At 40.1% G+C, this 23203-nt stretch overlaps 1 protein-coding gene across 10 annotated transcripts in view; it reads left to right on the forward strand.

The window, feature by feature from the left end:
- Window positions 1-23203, forward strand: part of TMEM164 (transmembrane protein 164) — a 193019-nt gene that overhangs the window by 105166 nt on the left and 64650 nt on the right. For 9 of the 10 annotated variants that reach the window (XR_010319836.1, XM_064278674.1, XM_064278677.1 and 6 more), the window contains one exon: window positions 10586-10652. Coding sequence is in view for 9 of the 10 variants with exons in the window: in XM_064278674.1 (XP_064134744.1) it covers window positions 10586-10652 (67 nt within the window). In the remaining variant the exon portion in view is untranslated. Of the gene's footprint in view, window positions 1-7677; window positions 7934-10585; window positions 10653-23203 lie in introns of those variants that run through there. The other variant, XM_023553908.2, reaches the window with a different exon arrangement.

The following is a 23203-nucleotide window of genomic DNA, read 5'->3' on the forward strand; positions in this document are numbered from 1 at the left end:
TAGGAGGTGGCTGCTTTTTGGCTTAACATTGAACTTATTGCTGAAAAAGGTGTTTGGGATCCTATCTCTGATTTGAACAGCCTTAATAAGACTTAACTCTTGGCAATGGAGAGAAAACCCTGCATATGAAATGCTGCAGATTTAAAAGGGAAAGAGACCAGATACCTAGAAAATCCATGGTAAGCAATATGGAAGGAGACAAATTTCCCCTTTTTTAATGCAGAATTCTGCTCAGGTGTCTGCTTTTCTACGTAGCTAAATAGCATCTAACTGACAAGTTACCTAAATGCCTAGAAGAAGGAAGAAGCTTTTAGGTTGTTCACAAGTCTCTTCCCCTTCCATACACATATGGGAGATGCCCTCCTCCCAGCATGCATATGTTCAATTCTGTTTGCTTCTGGAAGCTTTGTCTTCTATGGTCTTGCGCCAGACTTGCTGATTCAATATCTTCATCACCCAAAACCCTTTCTTGGAAGTTCTTTCTAAAGGTTTCCAGAACAGGACTGCTTTTATGTATTTTTTTTTCCGTCCTGGGCTGCTCTGCTTTATTCAGATAACTTCTTTCATCTGGAGAAGGATGGAAAGTAGTACTCAGCAGATGAATGGGGACCAATCGGCTCACCCAATCCTTGTAGAAACTAAATGAGGAATCTACTATGCCATATATTGGGCAAAAACCAATTCTAGAAAAAAAGCAGTACAGCATAATAGACAAGGTTTGGGCAAGGTCTGTACGAGCTATACAGTGGGTAATGAAGGACTGTTGTTATTGGGTGCTGTTGAGTTGATCTTGCCTCATAGTGACCCCACGTGACAGAGTAGAACTGCCCCAAAGGGTTTTCTTGGCTGTAATCTTTATGAAAGCAGATTGCCAGGTCTTTCTCCTGCAGAGCCGTTAGGTAGGTTCGAACTGTTAACCTTTCTGTTAGTAGCCGACCGCTTAACTGTTGTGCTACCAGGGATCCTAACAAAGGAATGGGAATGTTTTATTCTCATAAAAATAGTCCATGCTCATTGTAAGAAAAGAAAAATCAAACATTACAGAAAGCAGTAAAGAAAAAAGGAAAAATAACTGATAATTCCACTGTTAATATGTTAATATGTTGGTATAATTTCTTCACAGTCTTTTGTGTGTCTATACCCATTTTGAAAAAAACATAACTGGGATTATTCTATATATACTGGTTTGTAATACGTAAAAAGTTAACATATGATTATTTCCCCACATAATTAAATATTCTTCTAAACATGATTTCTAATGACTGCATAGTATTCCATCATTTGGGTGAACACAATATATTTAAATCGTGCCCTGTTAGTTAACATTTTCGTTGCTGTTGTTGGATAGATAATGTTTTGAAGGGATCTTAAATGTTGTTAAGTGCCATTGAGTCGGTTCCGACTCATAGCGACCCTATGCACAACAGAACGAAACACTGCCTGGTCCTGAGCCATCCTTACAATCGTTGTTATGGTTGAGCTCATTGTTGGAGCCACTGTGTCACTCCAGCTCGTTGAGGGTCTTCCTCTTTTCCTCTAACCCTGTACTCTGCCAAGCATAATGTCCTTCTCCAGGGACTGATTCCTCCTGACAACATGTCCAAAGTATGTAAGACGCAGTCTCGCCATTCTTGCCTCTAAGGAGCATTCTGGTCGCACTTCTTACAAGACAAATTTGTTTGTTCTTTTGGCAGTCCATGGTATATTCAATATTCTTCACCAACACCACAATTCAAAGGTGTCAATTTTTCTTCGGTCTTCCTTATTCTGTGTCCAGCTTTTGCATGCATATGAGGCAATTGAAAATACCATGGCTTGGGTCAGGCACACTTTAGTCCTTAAAGGTTTTAAACAAAGGGCTTAAGTAGTGCAGTAGAGTTAGATGGCCTAGTTGTAGTTGTGGTTCTGCTACTTCCTAGCTCTGTGATCCTTAGCCACCATTTCTTTATTTGTTAGAGAATTGCTTTTAATTGTCACTACCTCGTTGGATGATTGTGACAATTAAATGAGCTGCTCCATGTAAACCTCTTAGCATGGGCTAACATATACTAAATACAATAATAGCATTATTCTTGTCTTGACCCTTTACTATATGTATATATACCATATTGTTAGAAATTGAGTCCCCAAAAACAAACAAATAAAACCAAACCCATTGCCCTCAAGTTGATTCCAACTCATAGCGACCCTATAGGACAGAGTAGAACTGCCCCGTAGGGTATCCAAGGAGCGCCTGGTGGATTCGAACTGCCGACCTTTTGCTTAGCAGCTGAGTTCTTAACCACTTGCTACCAGGGCTCCGAATGTACACCTCATTATTAGAATTCGAATCACAGGGAAGGAGAATTGCTTTCATTCAGCTGAGTAGAATATCAGAATGAAAGTTCCTTTCAGATAAATAGTGTCTTTTACCAACTTCCTGAACTTCACACACACACAGAAAAAAGTGCTCCGGAGACTCTGCAGTTATACAGCCCTATTTAGTCCAGGAACAAGGAAGTGGGAAACCACCAGCTGCAGCCAGGAATTCTCTTTGTGCACACAGGCAAAGCCAGCCAAGGCTTCATGTTGTACCTTTTTTTTCCCCTAATTTTTATCCTGGAAATATTCAAACATGCAGAAAAGTAGAGCGAATAGAGCAATGAACACTTTTATGACCTGCACCTAGATTCAGCAATTTTTAATATGTTTTCCTAGTTGTGAGTTCTCAAATACCAGTTCCCAACTGCATTTCCTGCCATGTGACAGGCTTGTCATAGGAACCTCAAACAGGGGCCAAAAGTATATACTCTTAGACCAAGGGCTTATAGGAACACACAGTCAGAGTGGAAAGACCCTGTGTCTGGGATGGTGGAAATAGGTCTATTGTTTTTATAACCCAAATTATAGGAAGTAAATCTCAATGTAATTGCTGGCTGAAAGGAAGAGAGTAGATATAAATGTCTATCAATATGATAGTGGATAATTAACTTGTACATTCATATACTTGAATAACATACAGCAGTAAAAAATAGACGAAGTAGAGCTACATGTATTGACATGGATAATTAGAAGAAGCCATTTTGAGTGAAAAATGTAAATTACACAATAGTATATACCATATAATGCCATTTACTTAACATGTTAAACATGAAACAATACTCTATGGTTTGTGGATACATACAAATGTAATAAATATTTTAAAAAATATAAAACAAACAAAAAGCACGAACAGGAAGGATACCCATTCACTTCAGGATAGTGGTTACCTCTGATGAGGGCGGGGGAGAGGAATGTTACATAAAGGTCTTCAACCGAATCAGTAATGTTCAAATTTATTTAAAGCTGAATGGTGGGCACAGAGGTGCTCACTATATTAATTTTTTATATTTTTCTTTCTGTTTGAAAATTTTAATGTACAAAAAAAACTAGCATGAGGAGGCATTATTTAAAAAGGCTTAGATTCCTGAATCACTTATTTCACGGGTGTAAAAGTGAAGGCTGGGGAGGTTAGTGTTTTGCCTCTCATATTTAAAAAAAAGTATATATCTAATTATACAATAAAATTGACCTTTTTGGTATACGGTTCTCTGAATTGTAGCATATGCATAGATTTCTGTAATTGCCACCACTGTCAAGGTATAGAAAAGTTTTATTGCTTTAAACAGCTCCTTATACTGCCCTTTAGAGTGACACCTTCCTACATCCTAACACCTGGCAATCATTGATTGGTTCTCACCACTCTAGTTTTGTCATTTGGAGAATGTTATATAAATGGAACCCTACAGTATGGAACGCTTGAGATTCATCCAAGTTGTTACATGCATCCATCGCTTGTAGAAAAATTTTGCAAATCATTTGTCTGGTAAAGGTCTAAAACAAACAAACAAACGAACAAACGAACAAACAAACAAACCAAAAAACAAACCCGTTGCTGTCAAGTTGATTCCAACTCATAGCGACCTTGACCCTATAGGATGGAGTAGAACTGCCCCACCGGGTTTCCAAGGAGTGGCTGGTGAATTCGAACTGCCCAACTTTTTGGTTAGCGGCCTAGCTCTTAACCACTGTGCAACCAGGGCTCCAATAAGGGTCTTGTATCGAGAATACATACATAACTCTTAAAATGCAACAATAAAAAGACAAATAACCCAATTTAAAAATGGACAAAGACTTTGAATAGACATTACACCAAAGAAGATATAGAAATGGCCGATAAACTCATGAAAAGATGTCCAACATCATTAGTCATTAGGGAAACGCAAATCAAATCCACAATGAGATACCGCCTCATACTCACTAGCATGGCTAAGATAAAGGAGACAGGCAATAGCAAGTGTTTGTGAGGATGTGGAAGTTGTAATGAGCCTTCATATTGTTGGTGGGAATGTAAAATGGTACTTCCACTTTGGAAAACAGTCTGGTAGCTCCTCAAAAGGTTGGAGATAGAGTTACCGTATAATCCACAAGTCCATTTCTAGGCGTATACTCAAGAGAATTGAGAACATATGTCCACACAAAAACTTGTACATGAATGTTCATAGCAGCATTATTCATACTAGCCAAAATGGAATGCTATTCAGCTATTAAAAGGAATCAATTACTGATAAATATAACATGGATGAACCTTAAAAACACTCTGCTAAGTGAAAGAAGTCAGACACAAAAGGATTAAATATTGTATGATTCCATTTATATGAAATGCCCAGAATAGGCAAATCCATAGAGAAGGAAAGCAAATTAGTGGTTGCCAGGGGCTATGGGGAGAGGAAGGTGGGGAGCAATTGTTTAATGAGTACAAGGTTTCCTTTTGGGGTGATGAAAATGTCCAGGAACTGTGGCATGGTTGCACAACCTTATGAATCTATTAAAAGCCACCGTAGTGTATACTTTAAAAGGGTGAATTTTATGGTATGTAAGTTACATCCCAATAAAGCTGTCATTAAAAAAAATTGTGGTATGTCCTTCAGTCCTTCATTGTTTCTGATAAGAAATCTGCAGACATTCCATAGACAATCCCTCATTTATTTATGGGGGCTTTCAACATTTTTCTTTGTGTTTATTTTAGCTTCAGCCATTTGATTATGATGTGTCCAGGAGTAAATTGCTTTGTGTTTATCTTTTTTGGGGTTTTGTTCAGCTTCTTGAATCTGTAGATTTGTGTCTTTCACAAACTTGAGAAGTTTTCAGCCATTCTTTCTTTTTTTTCTTTTTCTTTTTAAGCCCTTATACTCTTTCACCTCTCAATCTGGAAGTTTTATGACATGAATGTTAGACCTTTTGTTGTTGTTCTAAGGGTCCTTGATACTTTTTCTTTCAATGTTTCCTACCCCCCTCTATTTTTCAGATTGAATAATTTCTATTGATCTAAATTAAAGTTTCCCGTTTCCTCTGTTATCTCCAGTCTAAAACCCCTGTTGCTGTCAAGTCAATTCTGACTCATAGTGACCCTATAGGACAAGGGTAGAACTGCCCCACAGCGTTTCCAAGGCTGTAATCTTTAGGGAAGCAGACTGCCACATCTTTCTTCCACAGTGTGGCTGATGGATTTGAACTGCCGACCTTTCAGTTAGCAGCCAAGTGCTTAACCACTGCGCCACCAGAGCTCCTTATCTTCGGTCTGTTATAGAAGCTATCCAATGAGTTTTTTATTTTGGTTTTTGTTCTTTTTTAGTTCTAAAATTTCAATTTGATTTTTCTTTATAAAAAAAAAAAATCTTTTATTTATTTATTTATGCTGAAATTTGCTGTTTTTCCATTACTTTTAAGAGTTTTCCCAATTACTTCCTGGAACATTTTATTATAGCTGCTTTAAAGTCTTGTGATTTTCGTGGTTCTTTGTATTCCAGGTATTCTGAACATTTTGAGTGTTATAAGACTCTCAGTCTTGTTTAAATCCTAAGGAGAATGTTGATTTTTTTTTTTAAGCGGGTGGTTGACCTGGGGTAGATTCAGACTGCAAGTACCAATCTGCCTTCTCCGGGCTGTGATTCCAATGTCAGTTCAGTTTGCAAAACCTTTGCAGTGCTATCCAGACTTTTCCCACGTGTGCGCCACCCAGTGGCCTGTCTGAGACTGCAATGGTGTTCTAGCAGCTCATTTCTCAGTCTTGGGCATGCCGTGTTTATGGAATGAGATTCACACATGCTCAGCTTGAGAGTGGGACCAGGAATTCATCAACACCTTTATGGGGTTGCTTCCTTGAGCTCCTTTCTCTCTGCTGTCTCCCCAGTACTTTCCAGTTTCCCCGGGCTTCTCTTTTAGTCCTCTGGACAGAAAATGAAGGCTTTAGTTACATCATTCAGATGTGAAGTTTCACAACTGCACCCATGTCTTAGGTCAAGTGTCAAGAAGACATAGAGGGAAAAAAAAATGCAGCACGATTTTCTCCACCCTTTTGGGACCACAGAGCCACCAAACAGAGAGGAAGTTTTCCCTCCCTCAGAGTTTTAGCTTCTTAAGATACTGTTGCCACAGGCTGCCTCTGCTACCATTGGATTGCTTGGGGGCTGGAGTGTGGCAGAATTGAGGAAAGAAGGATTTCCATACACTCTCTGAGCATTAAGAGTTTCCTTGTACCTCAAACCAAAATAGAAGGCTTTCTTGGATACATCTCTTTCTGCCCCTTGGTACCTGCTTCTGATACATTGAGTTCAGTCTGGGATCCTGGAGAGGGAAAAATGGACAACTCACCACTGGTTTGGTAATCTTCTTTCCCAATCTGCCTGTTGTTATTGACTTTTCAGTCTTCAAATAGTTGCTCCATGCGTTCTATCTAGGTTTTATAGCTAGAGAAGAGTGAGGGCGGAGTGTGCTTACTCTATCTTGCCCAGAGCCAGAAACTGCCTATCATATTTGCAAGTTGGCTGGCTAGAATAAACTAAAGCCGTTGCCCTGGAGTCGATTCCAGCTCACAGTAATTGTACAGGACAGAGTAGAACTGCTTCATAGGGCTTTTAAGGCTGTAAATCTTTAAGGAAGCAGACTGCTACATCTTTCTTCTGTGGAGCAGCTGGTGGATTTGAACCACTGACCTTTTGGTTAGCAGCCAAGTGCTTTAACCACTGTGTCACCCGTGCTTCTTGGGTAGAGTAAGGAGTATAATTTTAGCAGTTCTCAAATTTCATCTCTTCCATGAAACCATTCTCAAATCTCTAGCCAACACACCTTATTTCTCTTTCCCAGAGAGCTTGTCACCTGTCCCATATATTTTGGCTCTTGGTTGTAATCAAGTGCTAATTTGAAATATAAGCCATTTCTTGAGGATTTTTAATAGCTTCGTTTGTTGTTATGAATAATAAAAAAGTGTTATATTAATACATTGATTTATTCAGGAAAATAATAAACAGCATATACCGAGTGCTTACTCAGTAATGCTTACTCATACTTAATGTCCCAGGCACTATGTTGGTCATTTTATGTGGTGTTAGCTCATTAAATTCTCTCAACATCCCTTTCAGGTAGGTACTCCATGTTGTAATTGAGTTAGCTGACACACACAGTTTAAGTGACTTGTCCAGAGTCACTTGGCCAATAAGTGGCAGAGCTGGGATTTGAACCTAAGTTTGATTCCAAACTCCAAGGTTCTTAATCATTGTGTTACGTTTCCTCTAGTTATTTTATTCCTTGCCTTCTCAGTAGGCTTGTAGGGCAGGCATGGTGTCTTACTTATATCTATCTTTTTTTTTTTTCCTACAGCACTGAGAACAATGTTAGGCACACAGTAATTGATTGATTAATGTTTGTGGAACTAAATTTAATGAATTAACGGACCTGAAAGAGAATCAAACCCATGACTCTTGTCATATTGCCGCCATGTTCATACCAACTAAGCTAACTCAGCACATTATCCTATACAAAAAACAAAAAAGGCCTCCAGAAAATATTTGTGACAATGAGCTGGCAAGAAAGAGGTTTATAAGTATGACTAATTGAACAGAACTCCGTTTCCAAGGTATACATTTTGTTTCTGGCCTTCAGTCTGTCTTTTTGCCTTTTCTGGCCCTCTTTGTCATACTTTGAATTTTTTAAACAGTTTATCTCTTTCACGTGATTTTCTTTTTGTTTTCTTTTTTCCCTGTCTCCCTTCCTCCTTCCCTTCCTCCCTCCTACTCTGCCCTCTCTGTCTCCCGAATGTGACTTCTGCCTCTGCCACTTATTATCTGTGTGACATTGGGCAAGTCATTTAATCATTTGAAACATTGATTTTCTCAGCTGTGAAATGAAGATGATGATGGTGGTGATAAAAACTGTGAAGATTAAGTGAGGTGATGCATTTGAATACTCACCCTAGTGATTGGCACAGAGAAATTCTCAATACAAGTTCGCTATTTTGATAATTATTGATGTGGAAGGCCTCTTTATATGTTAAGAATAACTTACCCTGTGGCATATTTGTAGCCTGGGAAACTGAATTTGGGAACTCAGAACAAGGCCTGTCTTAACCTACAAAGTTATTTTTCTTTTTGAATCTCGATGTTGGTTTTATCTCCTTTATCTTTGGCCTTTCATGTATCCTCGTAATCAATTCTGTCATCTTCAAGATTTAACTTTTGGTGCTCAAATGTCTAATTGGCCTTGGACAAATGCCAGCATTCCTTTATGGTCAGTGGGCAAAGCCTGGCAACAGAATGCAACTTTACCTGGCCTATCAGTATCATTTTTCCTCTCCCAGGGTGAGTCTTTATACTGCGGCTGTCACGTAGGAGCAGGGTTAGGCCAGACTGCCTTACTCCAGGCCTGGAATGACTGTTAATAACTCTTGTTCTAGGCACTGAGAGTTGAACCAGAGTTGTTAGCAGTCACTTTCTCAGAGCACAGCTGTCTTATGAAACGACTGTATTGAAAACGCATGGTAACCTGGCCAGCCCATGGAGGCAGAAGTGACTTGAATTTGGTGTGCCTCTTCCCTTTTATGGACCACAGGAAGTCCCGTTGGTCCTGTAGGACTGTGAAGGCCTGGCCTGGCTAACAGCATTCTCCCCTTCCATCATCCCCTGAAAGCACATTAGGCCTGAACCAGGTAGAGAAACCCCTGGGACCAAAAGGAAGGAAAAAGGGCCTTCCTGAGGTCATATTTTGGAGGGAGATCGGCCCTGGCATAAAGCAGCAAAAGAGATAAAAGAGCTTGGGGTCTGGAGTCAGAGAAACCTGTGTTTGAATCCTCACTGTATCTCAGGTACAGCATTGACCGGGTCATTTCACTTCTCTGAATCTGGTTTCCTCATCAACAAAATGAGAATGGTAATAATACCTACCTCATAAAAAAAAGATTGCTGTAAAAATGAAGCTAGGGAGTGAATGTAAAGCAATTAATTAGATATTTGCCTGGAATATATTAAGTGCACGTTATCATCATCATCATGGCAGTGTTAACACAGACAGCAGCAAGAAGAAACAGACTGGGGGAAATGAAATGCAGCCTTATTCTCTTGGATCCCGTTGTAATGTCTCTTAGTCCTAGGCACACATCTGTGAGCTCCAAGAGAAGCTTAAACGCCCCAGAGGGTCTTCAAGGTGTGGACTTCTTAGGGCATTGGAGATACCAAGGCTGCTGTCTGTGTGTGAAAGAGAGAGCAAGAGAGAGAGAAAGAATGTGAGAGAGAGAACGAGAAAGAGAGAGATCCAGATGTGGCTAGTGTCTTGAGGTCTGAGAGCAACGTTGGATCGGTGGTGGTTGTACACGATGCACATCAAAGCAGCCTTTCTTCAGGAGGGACAGACTGTTATTCTTTGTGCCTCCCTTAGTAGTAAAAGACCATTGGCCTTGAAAGATGAAGGAAGCTACTTAAATCCATCTCCAGGGCTCTCACAAGCAGAGTTTGTTCCTGAGTTAATTGTTCTTATAAAGGGTTGCTATTATGCATTTTAACAAGTCTGGTATTGGGAAATAGCATCACTACCCAATGCTGGAGACTGAAGGTTTTCTTCTTCCCTTTTTTTTTTTTTTGTCGTTTTGTTTTTAAGTCACAGAGTCCAATATATATAACAGATCAAAAAAAAACCTGGACCACTGGCACTTATGCCCCCCGACCCCACCTCCTGCAGCAGCCCCTAAAGGCACTTCTGAGAAATTGGGGGAACACAGTTGGCACAACACTGCAGTTGGCTCCCTTGGTTCTGCCAGCCTTTTACTGCCCATGTGTCTGTTTGGGAAAAAGGATTGGCCATGGCTATATAAATAAGCTGCCATGTGGTAATAAATGGGTTTCTACTGTAATAACAGAGCACTTAGCTACCACAGTTCCCCATTTCTAATGCCGCCTGATTTGCAGCACTTGAAGCCATGGATTGGGACTGCCTGAATGTTTAGGGAGCCCAGAACTCATTATGTAATGAAGTGCTGGATCCAAAGGGTGTTCAGCAAGTGATTGGCGGGGGAGTTGAGGCAGTGGTGATGCTGTTCCGAAAATTTCAGTTAATACAAAATATGCTGCTTTTAATTTATATTGTGCATGTGTGCAAGCTCTAGTGCTCTTTTAGACAGAGAGCCGCATGTATGCATAGTGTCCTCCCATATGGCATGGCTTCATCTGACACGTTTTTTCCCTACCTTGCATCAGAGTCTGAGTGTGACCTGGACTTTGTATCTTTTTTTCCCTTCTAGGCTACAGATGAACATGTTGAATGGAGCTCTTCTGGCATTGCTTTTTCCTGTGGTAAATACCCGCCTGGTAAGTAGCCTATTCTGAGAATGTACCAGCAACATATGAATCAGTATTTGATTGCTCCTCCATTATTGATTGCTTGTCATCATCCTTAGCCCATATGCCCATGTGATTTTTAAAATATCTGTATTTTTAATGTTGAGGTTTGATGCAGTCCTGTTTGGGTTCAGTGGAGATTGATGGAGGTGGGAGAATTTTGTGGAACTTCGGGGCTGCAATAATCTAAATCACAACTAGGACAGATAAAAAAAAATTGACAGAAGCTCTTGGGGAGATTTGGTGGTGAGAAAGGGGGCCCAACCTATTAGATAGAGATTTCCAGGTGTTCTAAGGGGCTCTAGTGTGAACTTACCAACATTAGCCCAGAATAGTCTGCAGGGGAGCTTCAAAGCCTGTCTACTTTGCCAAGGGCCTCCCTTGGACAATAATTAGATTCCTTCTGCCTCATTCAAACAAACCCATGGAGCAGTCTAGACAGCAAAAACCCTCAGTGGCTAGCAGGTAGAATTACACAGTGGCAGGGGGCCAGGTGACAAATCAGCATAGAGAGTGCTGCAAGGCTGGGGTGACAGAGCTCTGTCCTCAAACTCCTACATGTGGGACTGTATAGGAATTAGCAGATAACGTCAAAAAGCCTTGGGAAAGTAATTGCCTGTAAAATTGTTACTACTGCTTTCTGTTTCTAGAACTTAAATGGCCTCACACATTAATATCATAGTATAAATCTCAAAGTGGTCATCCTTCCTATTTGTATAACATTTTATAGTTTACAAGGTAGTTTCACATAACAGGTGTATGAGGGTAGATATGGCAAGTATTATGGCCTCTTGTTTTCGGAGGAAGAAACTGACATTCAGAGAGTGATGTTCAGAGAAAAAATGTTCAGAGAGTCACGTAAATTCTAAGTGGCAGAGTTAGGACCAGAGCCCAAGCCTCCTGATTCTAAAACCACGGCTATACTTTGTTCCCTCTGAGGGTTTAGTCCCTGCCCCCCTCCCAGTTATTTATATGTACCCTTATGATAGTTATATTTTTTTATTGTATTTTTGGTGAAAGTTTACACAGAGAATTAGGTTTTCATTTAACAATTTCTATACGTATTGCTCAGTGACATTGGTTACATTCTTCACAATATATCAGCATTCTCATTATTTCCATTTTGGTTGCTCTGTTTCCACTATTCTAGCTTCCCTGTCCCCCCTTGCCTTCTTGCCTTTGGTCTAGGGTAAATGTTTACCATTTGGTATCATCTGGATAATTATTTTGAGAAGCACAGTACTCGTGGGTGATACTATTTATTTTATGGGCCATTCTGTCATTTGGTTAAAAGGTGACCTCTGGGAGTGGTTTGTGTTCCAAGTTTAAAGAGCACCTCAGGGCAGTAGTCTCATTGGTTCATCCAGCCTCTAGTGGTCCAGTAAGTCTAGCCTTTTTTTTAGAAATTTGTGTTTCGTTTTACATTTTTCTACTATTCTATCTGGGACTATCTATCGAGTCTCTGGTCATAACAGTCGGTAGTGGTAGCTGGGCACCATCTAGTTCTTCTGATCTCAAGGTAGGTGATGTTGTTGTTCATGTAGACTGTTGGTTCTGTACCTAGTTTCTTCTTTGAGTCTTTGGTTTCCTTCTTTCTCTATAGCAGCAGATGAGTAGAGACCAATAGTTGTGATAGTTATACATTTTTAGATGCATTTTATAAAAATAGAAATTAAAAGAACTATTGATCTAAGGAAACCCTGGTGGCGTAATGGTTAAGTGCTACAGCTGGTAACCAAGAGGTCGGCAGTTCAAATCTGCCAGGCGCTCTTTGGAAACTATGGGGAAGTTCTACTCTGTCCTATAGGGTCGCTATGAGTCGGAATCGACTCGATGGCAGTGGGTTTTCTTTTTATTTTTGGTTATTGATTTAAAGCAGTGTTTTGGAACCCTTACTAGGTTCCAGGGTTACCTAGGTATACTTAAAAAAAAAAAAAACACTGATAAAACAATAAACAGCCCTGGTGGTGTAGTGGTTAAGAGCTATAGCTGCCAACCAAAAGGTTGTCATTTCAAATCCACCAGTTGCTCATTAGAAACTGTGTTCAGCAGTTCTACTCTGTCCTATAGGACCATTATGAGTCAGAATCAACTCGACAGCAATGGGTTTTTTGGGAGGTTTGTCCTGAATCCACCTTTGGAGAGTCTAACTTCAGGATCTGTGATACAGCCTGGGCATTGTGTTTTTAAACGTACCTGTCATGGATTGAATTATGTCCCCCAAAAATATGTGTCAACTTGGCTAGGCCATGATTCACAGTATTGTGTGATTGTCCGCCATTTTGTCATCTGATGTGATTTTCCTATGTGTTGTAAATCCTATCTCTATGATGTTAATGAGGCATGATTAGAGGCAGTTATGTTAATGAGGCAAGACTCAATCTACAAGATTAGGTTGTATCTTAAATTAGTCTCTTTTGAGATATAAAAGAGAGAGATGAGCAGAGAGATAGGGGGACCTCATACAACCAAGAAAGTAGAGCCAGGAGTGTGCATCCTTTGGACTCGGCATCCCTGCACGGAGAAGCTCCTTGTCCAGGGGAAGATCAATGACAAGGAACTTCCTTCAGAACTGACAGAGAGAGAAAGCCTTCCTCTGGAGCTGACACCCTGAATTTGGACTTATAGCCTCCTAGATTGCAAGAGAATAAACTTCAGTTTGTTGAAGCCATCCACTTGTGGTATTTGTATTATAAAACCCAGAAAATTTCTATTACAGTAGCACTAGTTAGCTAAGAGAGTATCCTGGGCAGTTCTAACTTGGAGTCAGAGTTGAGAACCATTGACTTCAGACAATGGTTCTTAAACTTTAATGTTCATATGAATCACCTGAGAGGCTTGATTAAAAACTGGGACTGAACAGGTCCCATCCCGAGATGGTGTGACTGAGAGGACCTGGGGTGATGCCAGGGAATGAGCATGTATAACAAGCCCCCAAGTGATGCTGATGCAGAGGTCCTCAGACCACTCTTGGAGAATCAATGTGCTATGCATTGGTGACTTAAAAGTTCTTCAAAGTGTGTAACTCAAAGTATGATCTGAGGAAAATAACAAATGGTGGTGAGGGGTGGAGAAATTAGAACACTTGTACATGGCTGGTGAGAATGTAAAATGGTACACCCACTTTAGAAATCAGTACTGCAGTTCCTCAAAAGGTTAAACACAGAGTTACCATATGACCCAGCAGTACTGCTCCTAGGTACATACCCAAAAGACTTGAAAGCAGGGACTCAAACAGATATTGGTACATCAGTGTTCATCACAACATTATTCACAATACCCAAAATGTGGAAACAACCCAGGTGTCCATCAACAGATGAATGGATAAACAAAATGTATCCAAAATGTAAATATTTTGTTTATACAAAATGTATCCAAATGTATAAACAAAACAATATTATTCAGCCATAAAGAGAAATGAAGTTCTGATATATGCCACCACGTGGATGAACCTTGAAAACATTATGATGAATGAAACAAGTCAGATACAAAAGGACAAATATTGTATGATCTCACTTATATGAAATATCTAGAATAGGTAAATACATAGAGACCAAAATTTATTAAAGTTTGATACCAGGGGCTGGAGGCAGGAGGGAATGGGAAGTTATTGCTGAAGGGGTACTGAGTTTCTGTTTGGGGTGATGAAAAACTTTTGAAAATAGTTGTGATGGTTGTAGAACACAGTGAATGTAATTGATGTCACTAAATTGTATACTTAAAAATGGTTAAAGTGGCAAATTTTATGTTATATATATTTTACCACAAACAAAAAGAAAACATGGCCCAAGGACCAGTATCACATGGGTGCTGCTTGTTAGAAATGCAGAATCCAAGTTCCCACCACAGACCTACTGTATCAGAGTCTGCATTTTAACTGGATCCTCGGGTAACTTGCTTGTTGAAAATGAAGAGAACTTGGAACACTTATTGGTGAAGATCAAAGACTATAACCTTCAGTATGCATTGCGTCTTAACATAAAGAAAAAAAAAAACCTCACAACTGTACCAATAAGCAACATCATTATAAATGGAGAGAAGATCGACATTGTCAAGGATTTCATTTTACTTGGATCCACAGTCAATGCCCATGGAAGCAGCAGTCAAGAAATCAAATGACACATTGCATTGGACAAATTGCATTGGGCAAAAGAACCCTTTAAAGTGTTAAAAAGCAAAGAAGTCACTTTAAGGACTAAGGTGTGCCATGGTATTTTCAGTCACCTTGTATGCATGTGAAAGCTGGACAATGAATAAAGCAGATGAATTGATGCTTTTGAATTATGGTGTTGATAAAGAATATTGAATAAATACCATGGACTGCCAAAAGAACAAACAAATCTTTCTTGGAAGAAGTACAGCCAGAATGCTCCTTAGAAGCAAGGATGGCAAGACTTTGCCTCACATACTCTGGGTATGTTATCAGGAGGGACAAGTCCCCGGAGAAGGACATCATGCTTGGTAAAATAGAAGGTCAGAGAAAAAGAGGAAGACCCTGAATGAGATGGATTGACACAGTGGCTCCAACAATGGGCTCCAGCATAAAAATTATGGTGCAGAACTGGGCAGTGTTTCGTTCTGTTGTACATAGGGTCGCTATGAGTTGGAACAGACTCCATGGCACCTAACAACAACAATAACTCACAATGGCTCCATTTTCATGCATCTCGGCAATTAGCTTTGGTCTGGTTATTTTAGGTGGCTGGAACTTCTCCCAGGCTACTTCTGGCCTTGAGGACTTTTTGCTTTGCAACCCCTTAGTTGAGCTCAGATTGATTTAAGATGAGACAGAGAAAGATCAGCATCTTTTTCTTAAGCCTGATGATCCAATTAGGAAGGAAGCCAACTTTTGGCTTCTCTTTTGCACTTCCTTTATAGCCCTTTATGTTTTTAATCCTTTTAAAATTTTCTTTTTCATTTTTGCTCATTAGCAGTAATGAGAAAGCAGGGAAGGTAAAATGAACTAATTAGTGTGTTATGCCAGTAACACAGGCATACATACACTCACATATATAAAGACAGAAAGAAGGAGCTGGAGGAAGTTGCCACGATCAGCTAAAGGATTTAGGGTCATCAGTGAATTTCCATTGCTCTGCCCTATCCTGGGATGCATTGGCACCAGGATTTACAGACCAGGTAGAGAATGCCCAGGTCTCAGTTCCTCCTGGTTTTCCATCTTCAAAGCTGACATCCCAGAAGAAGGAACGTGCATTCCAATGGCCCATATTACAAGTAAGTGATTTTTACAGCCAGAATTCTGGAGAAGGTCTTTTTTGGCTTTAAATGAAGTGTTATTGTTTTTGAGCCCATATTTATATTTTTTGTCAAAACAGAATAAAATCTCTGATTCCTAGATATTTTTCCAGTTGTCCCATAGCAAAGCAATCAAAGTTAAATGGGGAAGCTACAGAGAAAATAAATTCTGATTATTTGTTTTCCTAAATTATGAGATTCTTGGATATGATTTACCTTGTCAACTCAATAAGAAGGAGAGGAGGAAGAAGAGAGATTGCTTGTAAAAGAGTGTAGAGGAAAAGAAAATATGAAAGAGCCTATAGAAAAAAGACTATGGAAATATTAGAGTCTTTGGGTTCTATCCTCAATCTTCTTTGTGTCACTGCTCATTCAGCAAACTCTTGGGGATTGTGTAATCTTTTTAGCACTAATGATTCTCAAATCTCTACCTTCAACATAAATCACTTTTTGAGTCCCATCTTCACTTAGAGGGTCCATAGGTATTTCAGACTCCACATAACATTGTTGAGTTTATATGCTTCCTGCAAATCCCTTGTCTTCCTTTGTTTCTTGTATCAACACCATCCTCCACCCCATGGCTTGGTTTATAAACCTAGGAACCATTCTAAATTCCAGAATGTATGCTTCTAAATGAAGTGTCTTAAGTGATATGCCCCCTTGTTTCTTGGAGGGGAGGAGGAGAAGATGCATCATGGAATTCTTGATTATTAAATTAGTAGAGAGTTCAAAGCTTGTGTGGTCTAATCTTCCAGAGGGGAAATTTAGGAGGGTAAATGACTAGCTTAAGAAGCCAAGGTGGATACCTCTGGAGCCCAGGTCTCCTGACTCAGACATAAGAGCTCTTTTCCTGTTCCATGACTGAAAATTCAGGGCAAGTTTGAATGCTGGTGAGGCAAGATGCTAGAGATGCTTCTTAGTTTCCCTCCATCTAAAAGAATTGAACATGGGCTTCTTTGAGAAGCTGAAGAGAACTATAGAGCTTCTTCCCAGATAAATGCACACATACACGCAATTTGCATACAATTTCAGGAGGAACACCGATATCCCCTCCCCCAGCCCATCCGTGGATCCCATGTTAAGATACTCCTTGTTTTAGTTTAAGGAGCCTTTTTGGCACAGTGGTAAAGTGCTCAGCTGCTAACCAAATGGTTGGTGGTTCAAACCCACCAGCAGCTCCTCAGGAGAAAGATGTGGCAGCTTGCTTTCGTAAAGATTACGGCCTTGGAAACCATATGGGGCAATTCTACTCTGTCCTATAGGATCAATATATATCAGAATCGACTTGAAAGCAACGTCTTTGGTTGTAGTTTTGTCTTAGTTTGCTAGAGTTGCCATAACAAAATACCATAAAGTCTGTGGCTTTGAAGAACTGCAATTGATTTTCTTACTGTTTTGGAGGTTACAAGTCCAAATCAGGGTCTTGGCAGTGTTGATCCTTTCTGGGGGCTTTGAGAGAGGAACTGTTCCATGCCTCTATCCTAGTTTCTGGTGGTTCCTGGCAACCCTTGGCATTCCTTTACTGCTCATAGATACATCTGCCTCCATTGTCACACGGTGTCTTCCCTCTGTGTTTGGCCAGGTTTCCACATCTGTTCTTTCATAAGACATCACTCAGAAGGGATTGAGATTAGGACCCACTCTATCCTGGTATGACCTCTTTAATCCAACTGTTAATAAGTGAAAAAACTCTTATTTTCAAACAAGGTCACATTCACAGGTACAGGGGTTGGAACTTGAACATATATATATATATATTTTTTATGGTAGGGACACCATTCAATCCGTAATAGCACCCATAGGCAGTCAATAGTCTGTGTCTTGGAGAATGGAGCTGCTGCCTAGTTTGTGAGCTCCTTGTTATAGCCACTGGCCCTTTTGCCTGATGGGGGTGCTAGGTTCATTATTTATGCCTGTGACTTTGCTAAGCCACTGTCCAGGCTAAACTACCTTCTGGAGAGTGAAAGCCAAGAGGTGGCGACTAAGCAGGGTACAGTGGACCTGGTTATGTATTAGATTTCCAGTTAATGGCTTTCATCTTACAAAGCTGGTGATGTGGCCCTCAAAATGATGCACTGCCCCAACTGCATCCTCAGCCCTCTGCCATTTGCCCTCTAACCCTTTTACGGGTTTCTTCTAAATGTGAGGTATTCTGAGTAGGGGAGATTGGAAACAGAAATTGTATTTATAGCCATCTGTCTTCTACCAGAATAATAAAAAGAATAACGATGATGGTTCTTTTCATCAAACTCTCTTCTTCTTCAAGGCCCAAAGCCTTGAATATATTAACTCATTATCAAAATTGCCTGTTATTATGTAGTCATGTTGATCTATCATATTAGTTCCTTTTTTCCCCTCCTATACCACCCCCTGTTTTTGCCCAGCTCTTTTTCTCTATTAGGATGGTTCTTTTGAATGTTCTTAACTCTCCAACTGAGTAGAAGAGGTTAGAAATAATTTTGTCATTACTGCTGTGTCTACCCACCATCCACAACCATTATCTTGATGTTCTTGGGATGTAACTTTGCCGTCAGCACACCTTGTACCCATGTGGGCTGCAGGGAAAACTTTGCTGTCACCAATGCAAATGGGCTTGAGAATCTCACTGTTTGCTAATTGGCACATCAAAATGTGCTAATTGACCTAGAAAAGTTATTTCTGTGACTGGCAAATTCAGCTATTTAAAAAAGTTATACTTTGGAGTTTGGACTTTAACTGAGGACAGAATGTCCCTTTGCTTTCCTGAGAGTACTTAAAATATAAAAAGCCTGATTTCCAAGGAGGTCTTAGCTTTCTGAAGAATTGACTGAGACAAAATTGTGTCTCAGCCATCTACAAAGGGCAGCCTGTTTCTGGTCCAATCAATGCATTGTGTGTGAGGGGGTGTGTGTACGGGGAGGTTGTTGAGAAGAGTCCGGGATTCTTGGCTCAAACCAAATTCTAGGGCCTACCCCAGATATAAAGGAGCCATGGTGGCGCAGTGTTTACATTCTCAGAGGCTAGCCAGAAGGTTGGCGGTTTGAACCCACCAGTTGCTCCATGAGAGAAAGACGTGGCAGTCTGCTTCTGTAAAGATTTACAGCCTTGGAAACCCTATGGAGCAGTTCTACTCTGTCCTGTAGGGTCCCTATGAGTCGGAATTGACTCGTTGACAATGGGTTTTGGTACCCTAGATATAAGGAGCCTCGGTGGTACAATGGTTAAGCGCTCGACTGCTAACTGAAAGGTAGGCAGTTTGAACCCACCCAGTGGCTCTGTGGGAGAAAAGACTTGGCGATCTGCTTCCTTACAGATTACAGCCTAGGAAACCGTATGGGGCAGTTCTACTCTGTCCTGTAGGGTTGCTTTGGGTTGGAATCGACTTGATGATACACAGCAACAATAACAACCCTTGATATGTCTAGTTACTACCTATATTTCAAGATTCAGCCTTGAAGGTTTTACATCTTCCATGAATCTAGCCCAAATCACACCCATCAATCCACAGATTTTTACTGAGCACTTTCTGTGTCAATTATTGTGCTGTCTACTGTGGGGTTGCAAAAGCAACTAGAGTACAATCCTGGAATCCTCAAGGAACTTATGGTTTAATTAGAAGGATAAGGCATCAATCCCTGAGAAGCGATGGCACTATTAGAGTCGACATCATGAGAAAGGAAAAGCATGAAGGAATTCAGGATTGCTAAATTCTAGTTGTTCCTAGTTCCAAGAAATGGGAAGAGGATTAATATTGACATTTATCAGGCACCTCCTATGTGCCAAGTACTTTACATATATTATCATTTAATTCTCACAATAACCCATTTTACATATGAGGAAGCTGAGGTTCAGAGAGGTTAAATGACTTGCTCAGAGTTACATGGTTTCTAAATGCTCAAGCCAAACCCATGCACTTTGCATTCTAGTACACTGCCATCTAGAGAGATCGTTGGATTAAGTGGTCCAGAAAAGCTTCACAGAGAAATAAAGCCTGAGCTGAGCCTTGAAGAACTATTAGGTTTTACATGGACATTGAAGAGGATGAAGGTAGTTCAGGCTAAGGAAATGGCATGAGCAGAGGCATGGAGGTAGGAAATAGCAAATCACCAGAAGGCACCCTGTGACACTGCTTCTCTCATGTTTTTTAGCCCTTATAGTGTTTCAGTTTTATGCATCTTTCTTATCTTTTCAACTTCTACAAATAAGAATTCTTTACACTTGGATGGAACTTTGCAACCAGAAAAACTCTTTCACAAATATTTTACCCTAGTGTAGTTGTTAGGGGCCCTGGTGGCCCAACGGTTATGCGAACCCGCCCAGTGGCTCCACAGGAGAAAGACCTGGTGATCTGCCCTCATTAAGATTACAGCCTAGACAACCCTATGAGGCAGTTCTGCTCTGTCACCTGGGGTCTTTATGGGTCAGAATCAACTTGATGGCATCTAACAATGACAACAACAGTGTAGTTGTTAAAAGTTTGGAGTCAGGGATCTGATTCTCTGGGTTTATATCCTGGCTGTTCTACTCCTGTATGTGTGTGTGTGTGTGTGTGAGAGAGAGAGAGAGAGAGAGATCTTAGGCAAGTTACTTAACCTCTAGGGGCCTCATTTCTCTCATCTATAAAATGGGGGTGATAAAAGTGCCTACCTCATAAAGGTGTTCTGCAAATTAAATTGTGTAAATCACATAGCACAGACTTGGCAAATAGTAAGCCACCAATAAGTGTTAGCTATTATTACTCTTTGATCCTCACCAAAGCCCTGGGAGGTGGGTGTTAGCATCCCCATTTTAAAGACTGAGCCTTAGAAAATTTAAATAACTCGCACAGGAGGGCACACAACTAAGATGTGACATAACTGGCATCAGAACTTCAGTCTTTCTGATACCAAAGCTCATGTTCTTTCTTCCTCCTCTTTCCTAATTGTTTAGATCAATTGCCTAGTATTAAGCCAAACCTGCTCTTTGTGGTAAATTTTATACAATATCCATTAGATATTTTTTGGGTTTGGTTTTTATTTTACAGAATATTTTTGTTACAAAAATAATACATGCTCATGAATAAACAATTCAGTCAGAGTATAAAGAAAGATCTAATTGTACCGCATCGAGTTTCAATCCTTTCCCTCAGGGGTAAGTCATGTTAAAGGTGTGTGAATCTATCCACACTTTTTCTTTTACTTAAACACCCAGATAATTATTTTCATATTTCTAAGGTTATTGGTTGGCTTTGGTTTAGGTTTCTTACACAGTTGGAATTACACTATAAACATTACTCCGATAATGCTAGATATTCAGCAGTTCTTTCTGGTACTGACATAACTCATTCTTTTGTAATAGTTGCTTTGCATGCCATAGTTTGGTTGGATTATGTATTCAGTCTTTTCTCCCCTGCATCGTAATTACTCTCTGGGTAAGGACAGTGTCTTTTGCTTTCTGTCTGTCCCCTGCAGGGCCTCATACCTAGCACATGGTAGGTATCCACAGACAGAATAAATGAATTAGTGCAGGGATTTATTTCACACATGCCCTGAGATCTTGCTTGTGAAGATGGAGGGATGACCGATGATACTTTTCTAAGGTGAATGAATTATTTTTTAAACCATTTAGAAAAGTGTTGTTTTTCTTGTTATAACAATAAGATATGTTTACTGTTGAAAATTTCTGAAATATAGAAAGGTATAAATTAAAAAAAAAAGCTCCCAATGCAAAAGTGGTTATTTTTCAATGCGTTAAAAAAGGCAACAAAATCCATGAAGCTTTTATGCCTTTTGTCTTTACAAATATATAAATGTTTTTTTAACAAAAATAATATACATTCATTATGAAAAAATTAGAAAATAAGGAAAAACAGAGCAACAGTTGTGACCATTATTTGCTGTGTATTCTCAAAGTCTTTTTGTTTCTCCTTTGATATTGAGTTAGTATAGGGTAGTGGTCAAAAGCGTAGACCTGGGACCAAGCTGTCCATGATTTTGTGACTGAATCTTCTGCCTCTAATCATGAGACCTTAGGTAAGTTACTTAACCTCTGACCTCATATTCTTTTTCTTTTTTATAATGTATTTTATTTTTGCTGTTGTTGAGATTATACACAGCAGAACATGCAGCAAGTCACCGGTTTCTACATGCACAATTCAGTGACATTGATTACATTCTTCAAGTTGTGCAACCATTCTCACCCCCCTTTTCCAAGTTGTTCCTCCCCCATTAACATTAACTCATTGCCCGCTAAGTTTCCTATCTAATCTTTCAAGTTGCTGTTGTCACTTTGAACCCATCTCGATAGTTCTTTAAAAGAGCACACTGCTCAGTTGACCTCATTTTCTCATCTGTAAAATGGTACTCTGATGAATGGAGATGATGTGTGTAATGCACTTAGCCCAGTGCTTGGCATATAAGTACTCAGTAGTGTCAGATGTGAGCCCTGGTGGTGCGGTGGTTAAAGAGCTCAGCTGCTAATCAGAAGGTTGGCGGTTCAAGCCCACCAGCCACTCTGCAGGAGAAAGATGTGGCAGTCTGCTTCTGTAAAGGTTACAGCCTTGGAAACCCTACGGGGCAGTTCTACTCTGTCCTATAGGGTTGCTGTGAGTCAGAATGGGCTCGGTGGCAACTGCTAGTGTCAGATGTTGTTGTTACCACGACTACTAATATTATCTTAAAATGGGGAGGGAGTCTTATTGTCATGTCCTTTTGGATGTTAGACTTCAGAGCTTTGGCTCCAGCTCCCTTGAGTTGTTCCATGATGGTGACGGTGAAGGGGGCTTTGTTTCTGAATTAGCCTTGCTGAATGAGATTAAAATTCCCCAGCAGGCTTTCTTTTCCACAGTTGATTAACAGTGCCTTTGTTTTTCCACATTTGTGTTCAAGTCTCAGAAAATGCCCCCAAATACTTCTCTGAGAGAGCCTATTTGGCCAGCTCTCTTCTCCCTCCTGCCAGGTGAATTCGGCCCACTTCTGTGTTCTTTTTTTACCATTGGAATAAAATGTTCAGAAGTTCAGATTTGTCAATGAGGCCCAAACCCTTATCCCATTTAAGGAGTGGCAGAGTGAGAGGCAGCTGGCTCTTTGCCTCCAGAGCTTGCTAGTTGTTTGCAGTTGTTCTATTTTCCTAAATTTAGATGAGAAGGAACAGCCTCCAGCAGTCTTAGCCAATGTCTCCTCGTTTCACCTTGAGCCACTACCCCAAACAATATTTCTTTATGCAGTAGAAGCCTTATCTAGTGGGCTATTTCACTCTTCCACTCTATGGACAATGGTTCTCAACCCTGGCTGCACAATTAGAATCACTAG

This window comes from Loxodonta africana, chromosome X (assembly GCF_030014295.1).
Source record: "Loxodonta africana isolate mLoxAfr1 chromosome X, mLoxAfr1.hap2, whole genome shotgun sequence".
Lineage (NCBI taxonomy): Eukaryota > Metazoa > Chordata > Mammalia > Proboscidea > Elephantidae > Loxodonta > Loxodonta africana.